The 23,979-nt window shown below is 35.3% G+C and overlaps 1 protein-coding gene across 2 annotated transcripts in view; it reads right to left on the bottom strand.

Moving 5' to 3' along the window:
* LOC128210194 (receptor-type guanylate cyclase Gyc76C-like) overlaps positions 1-23,979 on the bottom strand; it is a 190,282-nt gene that overhangs the window by 21,169 nt on the left and 145,134 nt on the right. For both annotated transcript variants that reach the window (XM_052914372.1, XM_052914371.1), the window contains exons 3-6: positions 9,906-10,209; positions 3,487-3,633; positions 1,342-1,514; positions 1,004-1,139 (exon numbers count right to left, since the gene is read on the bottom strand). In XM_052914372.1, coding sequence (XP_052770332.1) covers positions 1,004-1,139; positions 1,342-1,514; positions 3,487-3,633; positions 9,906-10,209 — 760 coding nt within the window. The remainder of the gene's footprint in view (positions 1-1,003; positions 1,140-1,341; positions 1,515-3,486; positions 3,634-9,905; positions 10,210-23,979) is intronic.

The following is a 23,979-nucleotide window of genomic DNA, read 5'->3' as shown; positions in this document are numbered from 1 at the left end:
AAATTTAGATATTGAAAATGTGCATAAAAATATCCAGGATACTGTGTTTCAACGGTTAAACAATTCGCAAAATTTGCTCTTGTTTTAAACATCTTTGTTTTCAAAAATACGTATAACTTTAGTTTTGTTGTTGTAGAAAATAAAGTCGCTCTGCAATAATGTAAGCATGATGTTCCGTGATTGGAACTATTTATTTAGACACAGCTTATGCAATAAACAAGTTATTGACATTTGTCCTATAAAAGAAATGACAAGAAAACTCGGACAGCTTGACACATATAAGTCAGCTTGACATATAGAAAACAAGTCAGTTTATATTAGATCGGAACACGGGCAATAACGATTGATTAAATACAATCCTTTTCAATCCGCTTATTCCATTTGTATTGACATTCATCTGGCCAAGGGACAGACGACTAAATGAAAAACATGTATCAGCAGGAGGAACGTCGCCGGAGGTACTTCTTTTACGAATTTCCGTAAATCTAATTTCTTTCAATTACCATTGACATCATCAATAGCGAAATTTATCACAGCTATACGTTAAGCCAACGTGAGAAATAGTTATAAGTTCTTCAACGACATGGTCCGTTTGTCATTCAGTGAGATAAAATATTGGGAATACATCCCTTGGTAAAGGACAAAAGGACACTAAAATCTCAAGCTAATTGGAAATGCTTAAAGCCCAAGCGTTCTTGAAACCCATGAATGCATTGTTATGTCATCAGTGTAAGCTTCTCGAAGCCGTTTGAAGTATTCCACCTTCAGGAAATGTGTCCATGTTGTAATCCATTTTGGTTAAAGGTATTATCAAATGACCCATGAACAAAACCTTCACTTTTATAATCAATACTTTTCCGGCTACTGCCAGAACAGTTGCTTTATATCTATACATTACGGTGACTTAGATTGCATACTCAATTATCTGTAGTTATAAGAACATGAATTTCAATAGCAACCCAAATAAAGCAGTATATTGTAGCTAAGTTTTCAAATTGTTTACTTGTATAGTTTGTATCCAGAATTTTCTCAACGATGGCGGTGCCATTTGTTACTGATCCAGCCGCCTCTATGACCTCGTGGACTGCTTTAGCATACAGAAGGACAGCATCGTACAGGTACGCAGCAAACACTGTTGTCTGAAGTTAATTAAGGTCACCACACTTAACGGCATTATGTTGTAAACAAACAACAGGCAGTAATAAATTAAAAGTTCACACCGTACATAATGAACGTATCAGTTTGATGTTAAACCTTCTTCAAGGACGAGCTTCCTGCAGTTACAAAAGTATATGTTAACCCAACAAATTTCATAATTGTTAAAGGCAGAATGTGTCATACCCTTCGAACATATCCCTCGATATTGGGAAAGCTGAATGGCTCCTTCTCGCAATATAAGGTCACTGTCCGCTTGAAGGACTCGTAGTGTGGATTTGTGGGTGGACTTCCGGTGATAACAAGCAACGATCGAACGGCCTCCTCATTGGTCTTTGTCATCGGTGGGTCTGTCGTTCCTGGTTATAAACGGTAATTACACTTATGAATATGAAGTGGGAGCTATGGGAACAGAGCCCAGTGATCAAATATGGTATGACCTTGTTAGTTGAAACGTGGTTCGAAGGAAAGAAATAATGGCCAGATGAATATATTGGCTATTTGACACCTGCAAGTGCATTCTTTGTTAAGAGCTCAACGTAGAATGAACAATGAACATGGCAACTAAAAATGGAGACATACAGTTTTAATGTAGAATGTAGTGCCTTTCGGCATTTACGATTACCATCCGATGAACGCAACATCTTTGGATATGTTCGGATCATGAGTCATCGCATAACAATATACATGTATATTGATAATAATGTATCTTTGTTATTGTTTGTATTGTGTCAGCAGAACCCGAAAAACTTGTACAAACATGCTAGATGATGTTTTTTCCCCGCGTTATTATGACGTCATTTGAAAAAATGTTTCCGGTTACGGTCGGGTTATTACATTTACAGAACGGGTGAGAAAGAACTACAGTAAAAAAAATACTTAGATGAAATGCAAGTATGCAGTGCAATAATTAAATCGACCGCCGTAGCAAAGTCACTTAGGCATCAAACGAGGTACATCATACGCTTTAAGAATATACGATGCCATTGTTTTGATATCTCATAACGTTTTGAGCTAAATCCTTAATAAAACATTGCTTTTGGAAATATTTTAAAGCTTAAATTTAATGTGACATCTATTTACATAAATATGAATATATAGAACAAAAGCGAAATCAATATAAACATATTTTTATCGTGTCATAAATCAATAAGCATAATTCTTCGCACATTCATTCTTCTGTTTTGTAATAGCTTGTATTTTAGGCCATTATTTGTTCAACGGAACCGTCGTTCAAACGCATGTCGTTTTCTAGCAGTATTCTCTGATAAAAGAGACCATATATTTTCTACGACACATAAACTCACTTGAATAGAGCAAGCAAAAATTTCAATAATTGCTTGCATACCAGGCCCTCGTTTCAATACAGATTGTAAGGCTTACGATTGTAAATTTCCAGCTGTTACCTCTTTTTTCGAGTTTCAGTAGAGTTATCGTAAGGACATTTATCGCATAGGGGCGCAGACCTTTACCAAAATGAAAATTAATAAAAATATCAACACTGCCTGCAGAGAATTACTAAGTGATTCCGTTTGTTAAAAGTTTCAATGCACGATAAGAATAAAAAGTATGTTAATCATAAACTGTTTGCATTATATTTGAGTCATAACGGTATTTCCTGGAGCAAAGTTTAATAGAGGATTGAGAACAAACTTCATGAGATATCAAAGTAATTCAAAATGACCGCGTCGTTTAATTCTTAAAATGTATGACGTACCTTAGATAGGGTTAGGTGACTTTTGACACATTTTTTGTTTGAAACTAACTATTGCTTACACGACGGACGATGGTGGCCTACTTTATAATTGCAATTATTTTGTTGTTTTTGTTTTATTCGTGTTCTTATATCCAAATAGATCGATGTTGCTGTTTACGTATCGATAAGAGACACAGAAAAGCACTGGAAGTTAACATCTTCAGTAACCGTTGGTTCTTCAATACAAGGGCTTTGCTAATGCAAAAAACAACCGTGAACATCTAAATGGTAATTATAGAATGGTCATAGCGTGTTAGCACGCAAATGTCTACAATATTTTCTAAAAATATAAACATCCCGGACACATATTACGAAAAGTTAAGCTTGCTGTGTCGTGTCCGACAAATAAACATACATCAACAAGGCGTCAATAAGCATAAAAAAGAAATCAAGACAAATAGATTGTTAACACTGCAATATCGGGCTGAGTAATAATTTGTTCCTTTGAAACAGTACATCAATCAAATGATTGTCAAATTCTTCAATGCAATCTAGTGTTATCACAATTTTAAAAATTGTGGAACGTTGCTTTCAATATATGTGCAATATGTAAACACAGGGTAGTGTGTACTTACTGCTGTAGTACTTCAATGGTTCTATGGCGTCCAAAGTCTCGTGGTCGAAGTAGATGACCACATACTCGCCAGTGTCCAGCAGACCACGGTCATACATGTTGGTCATCATATCCACTATACCATTGTACGTTCCCAGGAACACATACACTGAAAATGGAGACGTATAATTTGATTCACATGATACAGTTAATGGTACATTGGAAACTACTTGGAGCCACGGATTGCCAGCAGACACACAGTTACTCCAAAACTGGAGCTAAAACAATAAAAACAATACTTCTCCTAACAAAAGAATAAGTCATTTTATGTGGACTTGCAGCTGCATCCTTGAAAAAAATTGTCAATGACAATGTTCAAAGTACATTGTATTTGCAACGTTTCAGAAGTTTGCCTGTGAACGAAAGTATATTTGACAATGCATGTATTACCAAAGGCAGGCATGCCAATGTATGCATCACCCAGGATAGGTCGGTCAATTCATGCATCACCCAAGATAGGTCAGTCAATGTATGCATCACCCAAGATAGGTCAGTCAATGTATGCATCACCCAAGATAGGTCAGTCAATGCGTGAATCACTCAAAACAGGTATGTCAATGCATGCAGCACCCAAAACGGGTATGTCAATGCATGCAACACCAAAGATAGGTATGTCAATGCATGAATCATCCAAGATAGGTATGTCAATGCATGCAATACCCAAGATAGGTCACTCAATGCATGCATCACCTAAGATAGGTCAGTCAATGCATGCATCACCTAAGATAGGTCAGTCAATGCATGCATCACCCAAGATAGGTCAGTCAATGCGTGAATCACTCAAAACAGGTATGTCAATGCATGCAGCACCCAAAACGGGTATGTCAATGCATGCAACACCAAAGATAGGTATGTCAATGCATGAATCATCCAAGATAGGTATGTCAATGAATGAATCATCCAAGAAAGGTCAGTCAATGTATGTATCACCTAAGACAGGTATGTCAATGCATGCATCACCCAAACATGTATGTCAATGCATACATCGCCAAAACAGGTATGTCAATGCATACATCGCCAAAACAGGTATGTCAATGCATACATCGCCAAAACAGGTATGTCAAATCATAGATCGCCCAAACAGGTATGTCAATGCATACATCTCCCAAACAGGTATGTCAATGCATACATCGCCAAAACAGGTATGTCAATGCATACATCGCCAAAACAGGTATGTCAAATCATAGATCGCCCAAACAGGTATGTCAATGCATACATCTCCCAAACAGGTATGTCAATGCATACATCGCCCAAACAGGTATGTCAATGCATGAATCACCCAAACAGGTATGTCTGTGCATGAATCACCCAAAAAGGTATGTCAATGCATGTATCAACCAAGACAGGTATGTCAATGCATGCATCACCAAAGACAGGTATGTCAATGCCAGCAACACCAAAGACAGGTATGTGAATGCATGCATCACCCAAACAGGTATGTCAATACATGCATCGCCAAAACAGGTATGTCAAATTATAGATCGCCCAAACAGGTATGTTAATGCATACATCTCCTAAACAGGTATGTCAATGCATACATCGCCCAAACAGGTATGTCAATGCATGTATCACCCAAACAGGTATGTCAATGCATGAATCACCCAAAAAGGTATGTCAATGCATGCATCAACCAAGACAGGTATATCAATTCATGCATCACTAAAGACAGGTATGTCATGCCAGCAACACCAAAGACAGGTATGTCAATGCATGCATCACCCAAACAGGTATGTCATTGCATGCATCACCCAAACAGGTATGTCAATACATGCATCACCCAAGACAGGTATGTCAATGCATGCATCACCAAAGACAGTTCTGTCAATGCATGCAATATCAAAGACAGGTATGTCAATGCATGCAATACCAAAGACAGGTATGTCAATGCATGGATCACCCAAACAGGTATGTCATTACATGCATCACCCAAACAGGTATGTCAATACATGCATCACCCAAGACAGGTATGTCAATGCATGCATCACCAAAGACAGGTATGTCAATGCATGCAATACCAAAGACATGTATTTATAAGCAAGCCAAGCAAGTGTGATCAAGGAACTCACAATTGTTACACTATATAAGACTAGGATCATTATTATTGATTTTGTTGGCAATAAATAAGAACCAAATCAATTGTCAATAGAATACTTTTTCCATATCGCATATTAATTTTAGAGTAGAATTTTTTTTAAATACCTTGTTCAAATAACAAAACAGCACACAGTTACTGGGTACAATAAATAGTCAGATAAGCATCCAATTACTCTATAATCCTTACTAACGTAACTTTCTAATCTATGTTTGAAACGACTGAATCGACCCGAAGCCCAAATGGAATGTTGAAGCTCTGTATCATCCAGAGGCTGTAATGTTCTTCATATTTTCATCCGCTTAATGTCACTCTGTTACGAAATAAACCTCTTGAGTACCATTTTAAATAATTGAAGGCAATCACAACGCCTTAATATATTCCTATTTTGCCATTAGACTGACAAACGTACTTTTTGTGGACACTATAAATGTCTGGAATTGTTCTTTGTACAAAGTAAATCTATGAAGCTGTAGATCATGGGTCTGTAAAAATACGGATACTGGTACAAAATATCTGGCATTTTACAAAAGATGTAAGCCAATTTTGAACCAATTTGGACAGTTGTCGATAAAGATATTGCAATATAGACGAACATGTGTTGATTTTGATTCGAAAACACTCAAGAACCAATATCAAAGTCTTGACTCCCAATGATAATTTTGTGAATATGGCTACAAGCTAGCATCAACGCTTTTTCGTGTATTTTTCTTACACTGCCGTCAACAATCAGCCCACAGGAAATGTTCGTGATGCAAATGCTTTATATATTGCTGTATAAAACCAAATCAACCAACCTGACATATACTGGCCTGACATTTCATTACAACCCATCTGTGCGAGTGATGTAAATTGTCATGGGCTGAAGTGCGCTTATGTTTGAATATGAATGTCCCGTGACAACCAATATTGGTGTTAAGGAAATTTAACCTCTGTTTTTATAGAATACCAGGGGTTATGATGGTCGATCGAAACGAAACGGTTGAATAATAAAGGCAATGATTGTAAGTTAGAAACAGAACTCCTTGTTAATTTCCATACCAACATTACAACTCAGTTCTGTTTCAGTAGAGCTTTATTAGGTTTGGCTTATAAGCGCGTGTGGCCGTTGACAGTGTATCAGGAACCGAACCTGATCCTTTCCATGTTTTACTCTTCAAGAATGTGTCTCAAAAAATAAATAAAAGGTACCATACATATGAGAAACAGACCTCACAAAGAGCTATTGCACAGCCAGTGTGGGTAAAACATGCACATTTTGTATGCGAACATGCTGCAGTCAAATAAGTATACAAGACACTTTCGCATGGTTCCTACAAGTCCTATGAGTGTTATACAATTATATATATTCCTGTTCACTCGTATGAAATATGAACATCCATAAAGTTATCGCAATGATGTGCTTTTGTATTTTCAATTCAAATTTGGACGATTTCGCCTGTGTTCTACCTCCAGACGTGAACCAACTTCGCCTGTGTTCTACCTCCAGACGTGAATCAACTTCGCCTGTGTTCTACCTCCAGACGTGAACCAACGACGAGTTTAAAGCTCAAAAAAGAAATTGATTATGTTCAGCTTTATCTCGAATGTCTACTATATAAACATTTAGAAACAACGATGCATACAGTTCACTAACAGTGGGTGTCAACTGCCGCTAGTCACGTATATCAAATAGAAAAAATGAAATTTGATACTATTGGAATATCGAGTATAGCTCAAATTTCAATATAATGATAATTGCTTGCACTGAATTATAGTTCAACGATGATATAAACCACCAGAGTATATATTGCTATTTGTCTTAGCTATTCTAAAAAAAAGACCTACACCTAAATGCTCCTGGACAAATTTCAAATTACATAACCCTTATCTGAGTGGGAAGTGCAGTCACTTCAGTATCATGTAGCTTTATCCTTTAAACTTGTGAATGGTCACAACATCCAGTATGGACACGGCCAGACCTTTATATACGCCAAACAAACGATGGTTCAACATGTGTGTACCTCCCATAAAGCATCTATTTCAGCCAATCAATTTTGGTTGCTAGAATGAACCTGTTCTACAGAAAGTTATTACACTACCGTTTTAACAAATGTATTGACTCGAAAATAAACTATTGCATCAAATAATAAACCAACCAAGAACATGACACTAAATTATCTGCATATACCTGGAATACATATCAAACAAGCAGCTGAATGGGTTTTTTTTGTTTTGAAAAGTTGATATAACAGGTTTGTAAAGCGAAAATACCCGATAATTAATAATTGCACATGCATGCAACCTTAAGCTCCAAAATTAGTTGGTCCCTCGCGGGATAAACGGACAGATCTAAGAGCAAATCAAAAGTAAGATGAACGTTTAAATCAGCAACACAATGCATTTAAACTAATTTACCTTGGCACCGTTGTTCTTCAATGTTCTTCTTTTAGTACATGCATGGCATAGTTATTGACATAATCAGAAAAAGGACCGTATACCAGGGTAATAACATGGCAATTATCTAGTTCAGAAAAGGATTATTATCTTGAAAGCAGTAGTTTTCTGTAATGCCTATATTTAAATTTACATACGTCACTGAGCGGCGTGAAGTTAGCGGCCTGGCGGCCTAGCGGCCTAGCGGGGTGACGGCCTAATTATTTTTCAATTTCCAAGCAATTATTAATGCGTCTTTTTTTAAAACAGTGATCTGTAAATATATCATTGATTAAGAAGATCAGGCATGTTTAATGCTTTGAAATAGCTGACTGCTTAATCGACTTTTTTGAAAAAAATATGTTGATTATCGCTTCGATGTGTAAATGTGTGAATAAAAACAGTTAAAATGTCATTGTTTTAGAAGAAAATGCATGTATCAACGCTTTGAAATAGGATTCAATTTAGGCCGCTAGGCCGCCAGGCCGCTAATTTCACGCCGCTAGGCCGCTAGGTCGCTGAAGTGCTTGATCGACTATTTGAAAAAAGTTGAAAAACCCATCAGAGTGATAATTTGTGCATAAAACAGTTAATTTAAAATTGTTTTAAAATAAAAGGTAAAAAAAAATATTCTGAATATATAACAATTTAAGGCCGCTATGTAACTATATGAATAAAAAACTTTGATTTATCATTGTTTAAAAAAAAAACGCATTAACAATTGCTTGGAAATAGAAAAAAATAATTAGGCCGCTAGGCCGCTAACTTCACGCCGCTAGGCCGCTAGGCCGCTTACTTCACGTACATTACGTCACTGAGGCACCACCAGAAAAATAATCCGTAGCATTCAATTAAACATATTGTCATATTCATTAAAATGCTCAATTAAATAAATACAACAGTAGAAAATTATTTTTGAAACTAATTCACAAATATAAAAAACGGGTATTAATTTAAACAATAAACATCAGATTAATAGATTAATAGAGGATTATTTTGCTTCTTCTTAAATGTTGCATTTAGTTTAAGATTGAGCGTTTAAAGGTGTGTTTTCTATGAATTTTAACTGACGGTATCGAATCCCGGCCTTTATTTGTGGACATTTAAACAATTGACACTTGCTACTGACACTGTATGTCTGTAGGGTTCGTGTTTGTGTGTTCATTTGTCCGTTGATACTTGTTAACCGCTAAGTGTTTCCTAGCAGTTTAAATTAAAATATGTAAGTGCATAATCACTGAATCTTGCCAGCAAAATGGTGTCTGGAACTCGTTTTAAACTAAAGTTCCTCTCGTCTCCTTAACCTTTTACAAACATTAATAATTGGTAGCCTATGGACGATGGATTTTCCAACATCTATATTTGCATAATTATTCACGGAAGTCCGTATCATAGAGCTTTAGTAGAACTAATATTTACGGAAAACATTCCCTTATCAGGAGAATGCCATGTAAATCGCCTTGTATTATTGTTTGGAGGATAACAAGACTGGATCAGTGAGACAGGTCGCCACCAACGCAATCTTTAAATAGATCACGTCGTCTATAGACATGGCGTTCAATCAAGTTGCTTGAACTATGTTACTTGGATAATGAAGTTACTGAATTAGTATTCTATAACACAAATGGGAAGTAAACAAGACTAACACCCTTACGTAAGATCATGTCAACCCGAGTGATTAATATAATTCTGTAATACTTTCTTTTACAATTGATGTAAACAGTTAAACTAATCTTTAACGATTCCGCTACTCATCTTCTCAAAAAAAGAAACTATAGTGTTATTCAATCGGTTTCAATTTCTTAAGTACAGGTAAATTGAACGGTTGCTAAGTAAACATTTTAATATAAGTAATTCACATGCTTTAAACGTACCTCTCGTGTCTACAAAGGTGCGTTCAACTATTCCAGGAAATGGGTTGGGCATCGTCAATGGAATGTGAGGGTCTTCAAAGGTTTCTTCGTCGTTTAAAGTGATGTTGTTGAGCTTTGCAAGTTCCCGGATTTTATCTGCTATAACCATAGAATTATATAGGGAGCCGTAGACTAAGGTGAACTTCATCCAGTTGTAGTGTAAAAGCAAGGAAATGATTGGTTTGGCCACCTGGGTCGCTGGCGGAAACGTTCGTGCAAACGTTGGGAACTGTTCTTTGTCGGAGACGTCGTAGTCAGCACATTTCTGGAAAACACAAATACAACTGTTTTAATGTTGAATTGAATAAATTCTGATAATGCTGTGTTCCCTTTAGTTGGCACGTAATGTGAAGCCTTGACCTGTTTGTCCTTATAATACACAAATTACGAAACAACAGGCCATTGTGTTTATGTCAACTCAATGATCTGAAAGAATCAAGGTTATTGTGAACATATTTCTTCTTTTCAAAATTAGTAACCCGGCAATAAGCACTTCTCTAAATTAAGACTATATATAAGATAATATGGAAAGGAAGAGTCCAAATATACTAGGCTTGGCGAGAATTATAGAGAATAAACAAACTCAGCTTTCAATGGCGTCTTTTGCGATGGTTTGATTTCAGCTTTGTTTCAAGTCGCGACAAATGTAAATATCAAACATTAAATATGGTTAAAATCTAAATATCTTGTATTAATCAAACACTAGCAAGCATTGAAATATCTGAGTGACGCTTGAACATGACTGAACTATGAAATAAAGTCAAACTATCTGCAACATGTCAGTTTTTTCAAAACCAGTCTTGTATTGCATGATATGAAAACATAATTTCAAATAGTGCATGCATTTATATAGTGTGAGTACAGACAAGCTGCTCGCCTTAAGAGTGTAAAACGGTGGAAAAGTAATAGTTAAAGATACGCAATAAACCACTTTTATGCTACAAGGAAAATATATTTACATCGGGACAACTATTGAGTTCTGCAAATATCAAAATTAGTCTGTTCTGTAGAGTGGGAAATTTAGATAGTTCTACAAAGGAAAATAAGCCAGTTCTGCAGAGTAGAAAACTTGTCAGTTCTGCAGAGTGAGAAAATAAGTCAGTTCTGCAAAAGAAAATAAGTCAGTTCTAGAAAGTGGTCATACAAGCCAGTTCTGCAGAGTGGAAAAAATAGTCAGTTTCGGTCGAAAAATAAGTCAGAAGTGAGGATTGGGACAATGTTTCAGTTCTCCTGGGTTGAATTTCAGAACGTTCTGCATACAGGGAAAATTAGACAACTCTTTAGAGTGGGAAAACCTGTCTGTTTTGCAGTGTGGAAAAACTAATCAGTTCTGGAGATCTTGATAAATAGTCAGCTGAAGAGAGAAAGGAGCAGTGCTGTAAATAATACAAAGCACTGCATTTGGTTTCAAATACTATTTTAAAAGCACTAGTAGAGCAAGACATGTATATGTCATAGCCAACTTTATACCATGTGTACATGTTTTGTCATTTGTTCGCAGGATAGAAAGTTGAAAATTATCACATTTTTTCTTAGCATTTGATTATTTCACAACATGTTTCATGTCTCTTAACATATTGTTCCTTTATGTGTCTGCTAATAATAGAAATTGATAACATAATGTAGTTCCTGTAAAATCGTTTTTAATCAAGTTTTCATTTATATGCCGTGTTAAGACAATGAAAACATCGAGTAATGTTAAATATCAGTTTACACGTTAGCTAAGCTATCCAAATACACATAGGAAAGACATTATTTCTGACAACAAACATAAATTCCTTGGTTGAAAAACCAAGATAATACCCTCGCAGCTGCAAAAGGAAAAGGAAAAGCATTTACCGTGGATGCTATGTCCGTGACAGGACATTTCATTACTTTGTGGTTTACGAGTTTTCAGCAAATGATTGGCTTGCTGCACAAATAATAACAATTGTTGGCACGCACCACAAATACTTTTTCATGCAAATACATGCGCGTTGTGTTGTTTTGTTTAATTTATTTTCACAACATTGCTTTATTATAAAGAAGCATTTATAATTTTATATATAACCCAGTGTTCTTGCTGGCAGCGAGTAAATTGAGAAATGTCTCATGATGCCTAAGTCAGCAATATCTTACATGTTTAGAAATTTGTTTGCCTGTCAACTATTAAACTTTTGTCTTCTTCACTATCGTCTGCATCTTTCGGGGCACATTTTATAGCCGGGGTTAAGAGAGTCTGCATTCCCACTAGACCATATAATACATTAAGAGATACACTCATCTTGATGCACATTGCCTTATATTCGTGCGTTATTAATTGCATGTGATATTTAAGCAGTCTTGATGGTTTTATCAATATAGGGCATTAGAGACTCGTAACAATAAGACGATATTTCTTCGATAAAGCAACTCTCAGCATTCGGCCCACCAAAACAATTGTTTGTTTCCGAATCAGCTGTTCAACAAATATGGGTTGGTGGGTCGAGTTTTGTTAGTAAAATGTTGTCTTTATATCATTTTCATACTGGTAACCGTCGCAATGCTGTCTGGGAATATTGATGCGTCTTTCCCGTGCAAGTTCCTACCGAATATGTATCCCGGGGGGAGGGGATAACAGCCAGAATAAATTGGCATTAAAAATAACGTTGAGTGCAAAAAGCAAGTTAGGTCGGGAAACAGAAAACAATTATTTGCATTTTTGCTACGCCGTATTACATTCAGTCATGTGATAGATAAAAGCCAATAGGTATGCTTGCATGCTTTCAGTCGCTTACAAGGTCTGATGTGGTGAATATGTTTTCTTGAGAAGCAATCAGACAATTGTGGATATCTTTCTGAGAGAGCATGAAATGGCATGCAGCCAGCAAACTGGTTTCTATGGGTTCTTATATATACCCAAGGCGTTCATATATCAATGTATGTACCTTGTAAATTACATAATTCAGCATCTTGTTGTACTACTATACTCGTATTTTAAATACATACACATACATGTATAGGGTTTGTATACCATGTGTCATCATTTGAAGCAAAATGCTGCCTTCCGACGTAGCATTTTTGACGTAATTTATCACGTTGTATACACACACTGTCTATATATTGAAAATACGAATGGAGCAGTCTCGATTTGATCGGAGTTTCCCGCCCAGCCACGAGTTAGCTCTAAACTCAACACAATGGACTGTAAACCCAAGCTTAAAGTTGAACACTTGTCTGCTGAGTATTTTTGCTAGAACACTTATAGCACTTATGTAACAACATGAAAATATCCAAAATTGAGCACATTTGCTCGCTGTTGAGCACGTGAAACACCGGTTTAACACCCAACAAGTAAATGCATGTTTTCGTTCAAGCTTTCTAAGGAGATTTGCTCAACATTAATTCACACCGATGTACATTGCTGTCAATATGCGTGTTTATTTTGTTTTGTCATTTAGTGATATCCTACATAAGCATTGTTTTCAAGCTAAACGTTTGGATGAACGCATGCAAGTATTGTTTATTGTAGACAGTATGAACATATATTGAATGTTTAGATGATAAATTCAGGTCAGCAAGGGAAGCTTACTAAATTGCAACCCATCAGTTTAGAGGACATTTAATAACTTCGGTCGAACCAAACTCCTACGCAGTTATCCCTCTGACTAGCAGAATATATTTTTGCCACCATGAGCGAATGAATATACTTGGATTACTCACTTTTATAATGTTTTTTTTTTATCGTTTTTTTATTGTTTTAAAAAAGGAGAGTGGAGGTTGTAATAAGAAACAACTTTGAAAAATCAAAGATAATTTACAAACTTTATTTTTGTATCACGTGATATCTATCCATGTTTATGTGATTTGTATACTGGCAGTGTTCACCGTACTGTAAGGGAAGTAACACACCGTGGAGTTTGCGGTTGTACAGACAGTACAAAGTGCATATTGATAAAAGTATATTTGTACTGTCTGTATATTCTCTATAGATTCCGCTGGTTGTAAGTCTGCATCAGTTCATTTGAATTGTGTAACTAGATGATTAAATGGCCCGGTAGTGAAGCGTTCAATATCATGTTAGATTACATAGACAGTACTTAGACCTTATTTATGCAAACTACATATTCATCAATGTGTTTCATTATATTTTTTTTAAAATTTTAAAAAGATTAGAAAAATCCAGTGTCAGTGGAAGAAACATACACATATAGATATGATGTATACAAACTATTTTAAATGATAAGATGCAAAATAATAAACAACGTGTCCAATGTGATAAATACCTTAACGACCAAAACAGAATGAATTTGGACCATCTGAGAGCTTACACAACATGACACTATATACTTGTAATACATCTCGCCAGTTTCCGGTTCATAAGAATTTCGACCATATTGATGGGCTAACTAGCTGGCTGAATAATTGTTTTTTAAGTAGATTTTTTTATTGGTTATCAAAATTCGCTCTGATGAAAACAAATCGGTATCAATGTGTTGTATTGGCTAGTGTTTGATTAAGATGAGTGCATTGAAATGGCAATGTCGACACTTTGAAAAAAGCAAATGTCTCCAGGGTTATTCCATTGAGCTACGCTTTGACGACAACGGGACTAACTACTGTTATGTTGTTGTTGTTGTTGTTGTTTTTTCGAGAGTAAGCCAAATCGGAAAGGAAAAAAAATATTGCGTTGCAGACTTCTCGATGAATAAAACTACAACTATGAACATGAAGATTCCATCGCAAGGAATTTCATTGTTATCCGAAACAATTTAATACGAATCACAGATTCCCATTTTTATGTCTTCAGTTTCACAATCTGAATAAAAATGAAAGTGAATTCGTAGCAATCTTGGCGTTTTCTTGTTCTACCATATTAAATATCTCTTATTCTTGAAGTCAAAATTCATGATAAGTTTACCAAATTTCCACAAGCAGTTGATGAAAATTGTTCCGCTTTGTGTTTGATTGTTTTAAGTCAATTTCAAATACATGTATGTATAAAAGCGTTCTTATTTGTCAGCATTGATATCGATCACTATTTTATTAATGTACTTCCCTTAACCGTGTTTGCGTTTGCCGACCTGAGAAACAAAATGCTCATTAATAAGCTGATTAAATATTAGCCAAGTTGGTTTTCCTCTTGCTTCGAGCTGCTGCTGATTTCCGACAAATAACTTGCATGAAATAGTCTAATAAAAAACAACAACATTGCAGTATTAACTAAGCGAATAAAAGCATTGGTGAGAATAAGTCAAGGGTCGACCACTTAGCCATACCTACTTTTTCTCGCTATATACGCCAATATCAATGAGGTGTGACGTTTTAAAGACCACACGTGTTTACATCAAACACAAATGGTACTTACGTTTTCTTTATTACGGTCTATGCTATCCCGGTACATGATATGCCAGATCTGATCCTAGTTGTTTGATAAGTGAATAAGTTACAGAAAAGTCATTTAATTGCTGTTGGAATGTAGTAGAAAATACGCTATTTTTTCAAGAATTCGTCTTCATATGTACTGTGTTGTTTGTGGAGTTGTTGATGTTGTTCCATGTTTCTGGTTTGTGATTGTTTGTTTTTGTATTCCATGTATTTGTTGTTCACCCTGAGTCATTAAACGGGGTTTATATTGAAACTTTCTGCAACTGAGCTTGATTCTGTAGTTTTTCATATGAATATTCATTGGTAATGACGAGCCATGATAAAACGTTAGAGTCGTTCGGAACAACTCAAAACATGTTAAAATTCATTTGATCAGCCTGTTGTGTGCCACGGGACACACAACAACACAGGACGGCTATGCACCGTTGCCTAATAATTCCATTTACTATAAATTATGAATCCGTGGTTATTGCATGACAAAAAGATTAGCTGGCTCTAGTTTCAACAAATTTAACTGTTAACAAATACCATGTTACATTTACATTTTTGCAACACACGATCGTATTTGGGTTAAACAAACACTCATTCTCCATGCTTTTGAATATATAATTACTGGTTTGCTGATTGAGACTCGTATCACTTTTAATAAGACACGAATCTAGACTCGTTTGAATAATTCTTTGTCAACACATATTAACCCTTTGAGAAATGGCATGTAATGCATTGTATAAGTTAAAGAAAATGTTATGGTTGCTATCCTTTAATGGTAACATGGAAACATCAACTTAAATGCATGTTATTGAGGATTGATTTATATTTCCATAGTTCGGGCGCGATTTCGCAAATCAATGAAGGGAGTTTTTTGTGAAATTTACAAATTTGCGGAAGAGCGTTTAAACTGTTTTAAACAGCTTTTGGGAAATAAAATACAAATCGATCCTTATATTTACAATTTCTCGTCTTGTTTTAATATTTTATATTCGATATAAACTATTTTAGGTTGGTTCGAAACGTCGTAGACCATTGGCCAATGAAGGCATAACAGTGTCCGGTGCATGCGACATTCGCCATGAAAGCCAATTTTTCTTCCGGTAATGTTCGAGGGCAATTCTTACATTTAATGACACACGCATATCTGATCATGTGCGGTAACAAACACATTTGTTTTAACACGTCTATATGCTTTTATGGTCACTCGAGAATGCGATATGTTTAAGATTGACTTAAGAATGTGGTAAGAAATGTGCATAGAATACAAACAACGCACAAATTTCAGAGACAGTCCTAGATAATTTATTTTAAATACAATGGTCAGTTATAAAAATAAAAAAAATACCCCGTGTAATTTCTGCTTAGGCACTTGAATTCCACGTACAAGGATATTTCTTCATCCTGAACTATACGTCTTAAGGTAAATATCATTATTCCAGAATATTCCATATTTCTATGGTATCAGTCATCATATCTACCTAACAAATAGTTCTTTAAATGGCGGTAAAAGGCTGAAACATACTGTAATTCAATGACATGGAAAGTTCAATACAATCTCCGACATAGTTACCAATGTAAATGCATTTCCGTCGTCTCGACAATCTGCAAATGGATATCACGGGCAGTCTTTTCCTCTTTCTTAGGATTTGCTTTTTCAGATATGTGTGTTTGCAGGAAGTATGGCTATGACATGTGCATTTTCATATTTAGACGAAGGATTTGTTCACTCTGACTGTACATTGTCATCATTTCATCAAGTGGATCATGAATAGTTTACCATAACTGATGTTCCTACCCATCAGTCATACATTTGTAGTGAAAATATATAATAGCATAAATACAAACGGAATACAGTTCGAAAAAAATAAGAAAAAAAATATATCGGTGATTGTTAATGAAATTTAATCATATTATACGTACAATTTCTTCATTTAGGACATTGGTTTAAGAATAGCAAGTTTTCTTCAGTATGATGTAAGTTCTCCATGTCGGTACTGATTATGATAAATTGCCCCGACGAAAGCCTTTTCATTCTAACAGGTCGTAAAACTGTCTTAAATATCGTTTTCACTCGAAGAACAGCCACTATGGCGAGACTGTTGAAATCAGCAATGTAATTCACTTTATGTTATTATTGAGTTCACGTCAAATGACAAGGAACTGAATCCACGAAATGATTTTGAAAGATCTTTTAATACAATTTGAATTTTGCTGTGATGATTTTAACTACCGATTTCGGTTCACGAGATCGCAACGAAACAAATGTCTCAACGTGGATTAATAAATAAACACACAGTAAAACAGAAATCAAACTTCATCAAGCTAGTGTACCGACCAGTTACCGACTACCGATGACCGACTGAATCACTAAATAATTTATTTTGTTCTAAATCGATATATTTTAAGATAAGAATAAAAACAATGTACGCCAAACATTTACCGGAACCTCTTACAAGTATTTATACGATATTGACTATATATATATATATATATATATATATATTTATCTGTCCTTGTAGTTTTTTGATGTTATGTGTATCTCGTTTGCCCTTGAACCTTGTAGGTTGGCCAGTTAGCGCACTCGCTTCTCACCTAGGCGACTCGGGTTCGATTCCCGGCTGGGGCGCATGTGAGTTTGGTTTGTGGTCACCAAGCCGGACAAGTGGGTTTTCGCCGGGTTCTCCGGTTTCCCCCACAACACAAGACCACACTCTCGTGTAAAATCGTGCCCACGAGAGTGATAAATATAATGTTGTTATAACTTGTTTCACTATCGTTATTTAAACTAAACTAACCTTGTATCTCTTAACCGGGTCATCTTCTCGGCTTGTCCGTGTAATTCTATAATAGTCTATTTACAGTTATGAATATCATACATAAAAGAAAACACTTATCTAGTTACCGGCTCAGCCACAGTCTTTCAAATGAAACAAAAATACTATAATGCCTGATAATGGGTGTTGATTTTCCTACCAATACCGTATATCGCGGTACAATTCTCGGCAAACAGACGGTGTCGGAATGTTTGAAACACATAGTACGTCTATGTCAGACGTAATGGTACTTAATTCCAAACTAGCTTATTTACAGTAATGAATAAATCATACAAAAATAACTTTTATGGTGTTACCGGCTAAGTCAGAATCTTTCAAATGAAACAAAAATACTATAATGCCTGATAATGGTTGTTTATTTTCCCATCACTACAATATATCGCGGAACTGTTCTCGGCAAGGAGACGGTGTCGGAATATATTAAACACATAGAACGTCTATATCAGACGTAAATGGTACTTAATTACGCTCCATGCTCTTCTTGTGTCATTATTTCAGAATGATGTGCTCAGAAAGTACTAAGTGGACGTTTTTATCTCATACGAAATGCTCGAAATAGTAGACATTTTTCGGATGTCAACCATACGTCTTAATTCGTTTGGATAGATATTGATAACGTGTCTTCCAGTAAATAAGCGAGGAAATATGGGTATGCCGTAAATAGAAACTTTTGCCGAGGGTTCGATAGATTAAATTGACAGCGTGAAAGCTGTATTCTTTTAAAAAAATAAAACACTATTACGTACACTATTGTCACGCGTACAGAGTTGCGCACACATTGTGATTCAAAATCTCAAGTTTATTCTGATTATTTCAGAATGATGAGCTTTCTAAGCATGTCATCCAGAAATAAACAAATCGAAATCGCAAATATACGTTAAAACGTACAACTCGAAATCGCAAATATACGTAAAAACGTGATATTACTACAGGAACATCATGCCGAGTCATTGATAAACTATAAAGACAAGCCCAGTACGCAGTAGTCATGATTTTAAAAGAATACCTTGTTCAGAGGCTCAAAGTTTAGATCAACATACATTAAAGGATGGACTAAGAACGCCACAAAACATGAAAACAGACTATTGCATGCATCAACACGCCGTCAGTATCAAACGTTTTGATTACCACTTTGGAACGATTAATCTACAACATAGCAGAAGTATTGTTAAATTGTTCATTATCATAATTATGAGGACAACCATGAAAGGCCGGTTTCAACCGTTAACAACATTAACCGAACTAACATTATAACGAGTAGGAATTGGATGCTGCTTGTTTATGGCGTCTCTGCTTCCCAAGAAACAAATCTATGATCGGTTGATCGTTTCTGAATAAAACGCCTCAGACCCTCTGAGAAATGGAAAGCATGCAGAACATACCGATTAGCCTTTCCCTTTCGTTCGGCGGAATCTAAGTAAATGTAAAGCATCTGAAAGGGTTATTTTTCTGTTTTTAGGATTGAGACTATCCCATCATGTGATGATTAATTGTGGTCTTACCTAAAATAGCATTAGTAATTAATAATGCACGTATACTTAAGAGTGCGTTTGACTTCAACTCTATTTTACACGCTTGTGTGTTTTAGTGGCCCTTGTGGGATTTATTGACTATATTTAGAATGTGGAAAGAACGTTGGAACAAAGTATATATAGCAAATATTGTATTGGATTAAAAGCCCCAGACTCAAAATAATCTTCGTTGCCTATTAAAGTGATTGAATTTGTTGTTGTATTTGCTCAGTATTATTCCATATATCGGATATGCCCGGATGACATACAAACTACGCGCAACACTTATTGTTCACTATTTAATATGTACGCCTTTCAATACTACCTGTTATAAATCACCGATGCTATACTTCATCAATTACAAATGCAAAGAAATCAAAGACATGGCACATATTTTTTTTAAATGTTAATGCTCAAGTCACTTAGTAACTCAGTGTCATTCACATGATGACTATCTCAGAAATCTGCTTACGGGAAACAAGGGCAGTATATTCCGCTACCTCGGCTGTCAATGTCTGTTCAATGGTACATTTCTAGGATTTATTTTATTATTATTAAATATTTGGAATGATGGACTATGAACAGGGAGTATCGTCTGCGGCTGTTAAATGGACGAAGATTTGCAAGTTACATGTTCTCAGATAACATGACCAAGATTTGTACATTTCGACTAATTTTCCTATGATTACACCAGACGACAAATTGAATGAAAATGATTACGAGAGACCTTAAACAAATACATACCAACGAGTTAGGCAAGAGGTTTTGTTCCGGCAGCTTATCCATAAACTAAGTTGAAGCAGTAAACTGCCTGGTACGTAAGGATGGAACGCTCACAAATATGTTATAATAAAATAACATTTCTAAATTCAGATATATAGTCGAGGTTCCTCATGTTGGTTCGGACATTATGTAATTATATCGCTGTGAAACTTCCATTTAATGAAAGGTCTTCGAGATATTTCTTAAACATTCTCTGAGAAATAAACACTTTTGGCGAGTAGATGAGGTTAAGACGTCATATGCACTGTAATTCAATTCAAAGTAATTGCGCTCATGCTTAAAGCCAATAAACATTTGGCTTTTCAGCTTTCGTGTTATTGATGACAACGCGCTAATACCGTTCAGTCAGAAATTGACAAAATGGTTCCTCCATGACGCCGCTCTCATTTAATTTGGAAATTGCTGTGATTATTTCCCATGCGACCGTACCGTGCTGGGCTTTGCAATGATCACATTAAGATGAAACATATTGTTTAATTTTATTCAATTTAGATGCCAGACGGATACATAAATTAATTTTGAAACAAAGCAGAAAACCTGCTCTGCATCTCTCTTGTGATAATGGAAAACTAAGAAAGATACTCATTTTAATTACATATGAGGGTATCAAATAGCAATTGTGTCTAAACTCGTGTCTTTGAAATTATCAGCCGAATTGCAAGTTCGCTATTCTGCCCAAGTAAAGGTTCTGTCATTAGTTCAAATTCAGTTTAAGGTACACACGTCTGGTCTGCGTCTTAACTAAAATGTATTGTTTAACAAGTCAGGTAAGTAAGTGGCGCTGACAGTTACGGTTTGTACTTTGCAACTTCTGTAAAAATAGAAACAAATTATTGATTAAAGCTATAGACTAGTGTTGTGCCGATGATCGATTATAATCGACAATTGATCGGAAAGGCTTACGTCGGCGTCAATTGAAAGTGAAATTTGAACAATCGATTATAGAAATAAGGGCCAATACCGACTAGCAGTAAAAACTTTGTCATAAAAAAAAGGTTTTTATTCTGGTTAATGCTAGTTAATGTTAAAATTTTAAGGTGTTACTATGTTAAAATATCTAGTCATATTCGTTTCAAGTTAGTAAGTCACTACAGTACCATTTAACAAATTTTCTTTGTAATTTAACTGCTTAAGGATTGATCCTCAACTTCTCACGTTTGTTGTTTAAAAGTGTTTACTTCTTACCATGTAAGAATTTACTTTTCTCAGTTTTCTGGAAAAAAACATTTCTTGTAAAACATATAGAATATTCAACTGCTTGTTGTGCTTGTTACTGACAGATTATTAAAAATATCTTTTTGGTGTTTATTTTACACATGTTCTGTAATAGTAACTTGTAAACACTAAAGGGTATTTGCGTTCTGAATAAATAATGTAATTTATACAAAGAAGCGTACAAACGATATTGCAAGGGAACATTGGTGCTTAAAACTGGTACATGTACTGTGTCTGTGTGTCTTAAATATGATGACCAAAGATAATTAAATAATGATTAAATCGATTAATAATCAATCATTGATCGGTTTTATAAACTGATTATCGATAGTAATTGTTCTGTCCGATTCCAAACATTACTATAGACCAAGATAAGATTAACTTAGTCAATGTCAAGATCTAATTACGTCTGAAATAATTCATTCGAAATATACCTAACTTGAAGTAACGTTAGCTTATCCCAAGAAATAAAGATGAAGGTTATATTACCGACCCAATCACAAGTGCGAGAATGCCTTACCTAACATCTCGATAAACCAATGAAATACGTGTTGGCTTTATCGGTTGGTGATTCTAAATCTGTTAAAAGTCAATACAATTGGCTATACTAGTCGTGCTTGCATTGATCTTTTCTTTGGGAAATGTTGTTTTGGTACGGCATCACTATTGTCCTACCTTACGTATGATAAAAAAATAGAATGATTATAATCACGTGATATTTTTATGTTGTGTATAGTGGGCCCTCGCATGTTGATACATCACGTGATGATGTTTTTTTATTCCCAACAACTGTCAACGCTGGGTTTTCGCAAATGTTTCCATTGACATGATTCACGGCAGTGCTCAAGTTTTCTTTTTTTTTAAATTAGTCAGGGATAATATGAAATTGTAAAATGTGTTTTCCCTTTAGAAAAAGACCTTAAACAATTCATTATCTTACAAATGGAGAACAAAAACATTTCATACAAGCAATTTATACAGAATGTGATCAGCCGTCTGGTTATGAGTTTTTAATTCATTTGATCAAATTTAGACCACATACCGTGATAGAATGTATTTTGAGAAAAAGCCATACTTTCATGATAAAAATGAAATGTTCTGGTTGAAATTTCAGCAGAGATTTGTTTATAAGCTGGTGACAAGTTTAACAAACATAACATTGATGTCTTAAGTATATAATGAAGGTGTTCCCAACTCCTCTAGAATCATTGTGTTGATATATAGATCAATAAATTAAATAATTCATGTTGTATATATGTTTACATGCATTATATTATGCAACGGGAAGCATCTTTATCTTTATGTTAAGATCACATACCAAAAATATAGTGCGACTACAGGGCCAATATGTCCACATACATCTTACATAGTTTGAGACTCAGACTCGGAAAACTCAATTCTTGTATGTACACCATATCTGTACTATAACGATATTTGACCAAAGGTGTGTGCCTGTAGAACAGATTATTTTAACAGGCACAGCAATTTTGACTAACTTTGCTCTTGTAATAGCAGTTTAAGAAAAAACAATTGTTGCAAATGACTAAGTTTGTGCTCCAAAGCGGTGAATTTTTTGAAAGGAGGAATAAATTCACATCCAATAGTTCATAAGTATGCTTAATCTTATTGTTTTAAGCCTTAACAACATTATTAAAATAAAGTGTAACGTATATATTTACAAATTTCGCCAAAATAATACTAAACGTAAGGATGAGCCATTTTGAAATCCTAATATCGTGCATTTCATATGCAGCTGATTTTATGGCAGAACAACGACCAAATTTTGGCAACTGTGGAAAGTAATGATAATTGAAGAATGTGTACTAACGACCGCCGACGGCGGAAAAACGCAAAACTATTTTTATTCCATTTGATGTTAGTTTCATTAACACTTCGAATGTGTTCAGTAATGCAAATTACCCTTATGTGTACTTTGATTGACGGGTGTCGAACATCTGTGTAATGGGCGATACATCAATAGTTTGGGGCTGGATGACGGTTATTGCAAAGCTGGCTACTACAGTCCAATGTGTAATGTTAAGGTCCTAAAACATGGTTCCAATAACCAAACCAGAAGTCTTCACTGTTGAAATCCTATTTTATTGTGCAATAACTTGCACGTTTTATGTGTCTTGAACATTAGCGATGATTTACGATCAATCTTTCTAAGTAGGCTGCATAATGCCCACAGGAATTGTTGTCCCGAGTGCTGTTGGGAATTCTTATCATATTTAACTTGGTGTTAACATTTGTTTGTGTGGACAAGTGACACTCGACGATTTTTCAAATGTTCTGTTTATAATTTTTATGTTTATCGATTCTGAAGAATGCACAAAATATAGTTTCCTATTGTAT

Source organism: Mya arenaria, chromosome 12, assembly GCF_026914265.1.
Source record: "Mya arenaria isolate MELC-2E11 chromosome 12, ASM2691426v1".
In the NCBI taxonomy this organism is placed as follows: domain Eukaryota; kingdom Metazoa; phylum Mollusca; class Bivalvia; order Myida; family Myidae; genus Mya; species Mya arenaria.
This window is presented reverse-complemented; position numbering and strand designations above follow the sequence as displayed.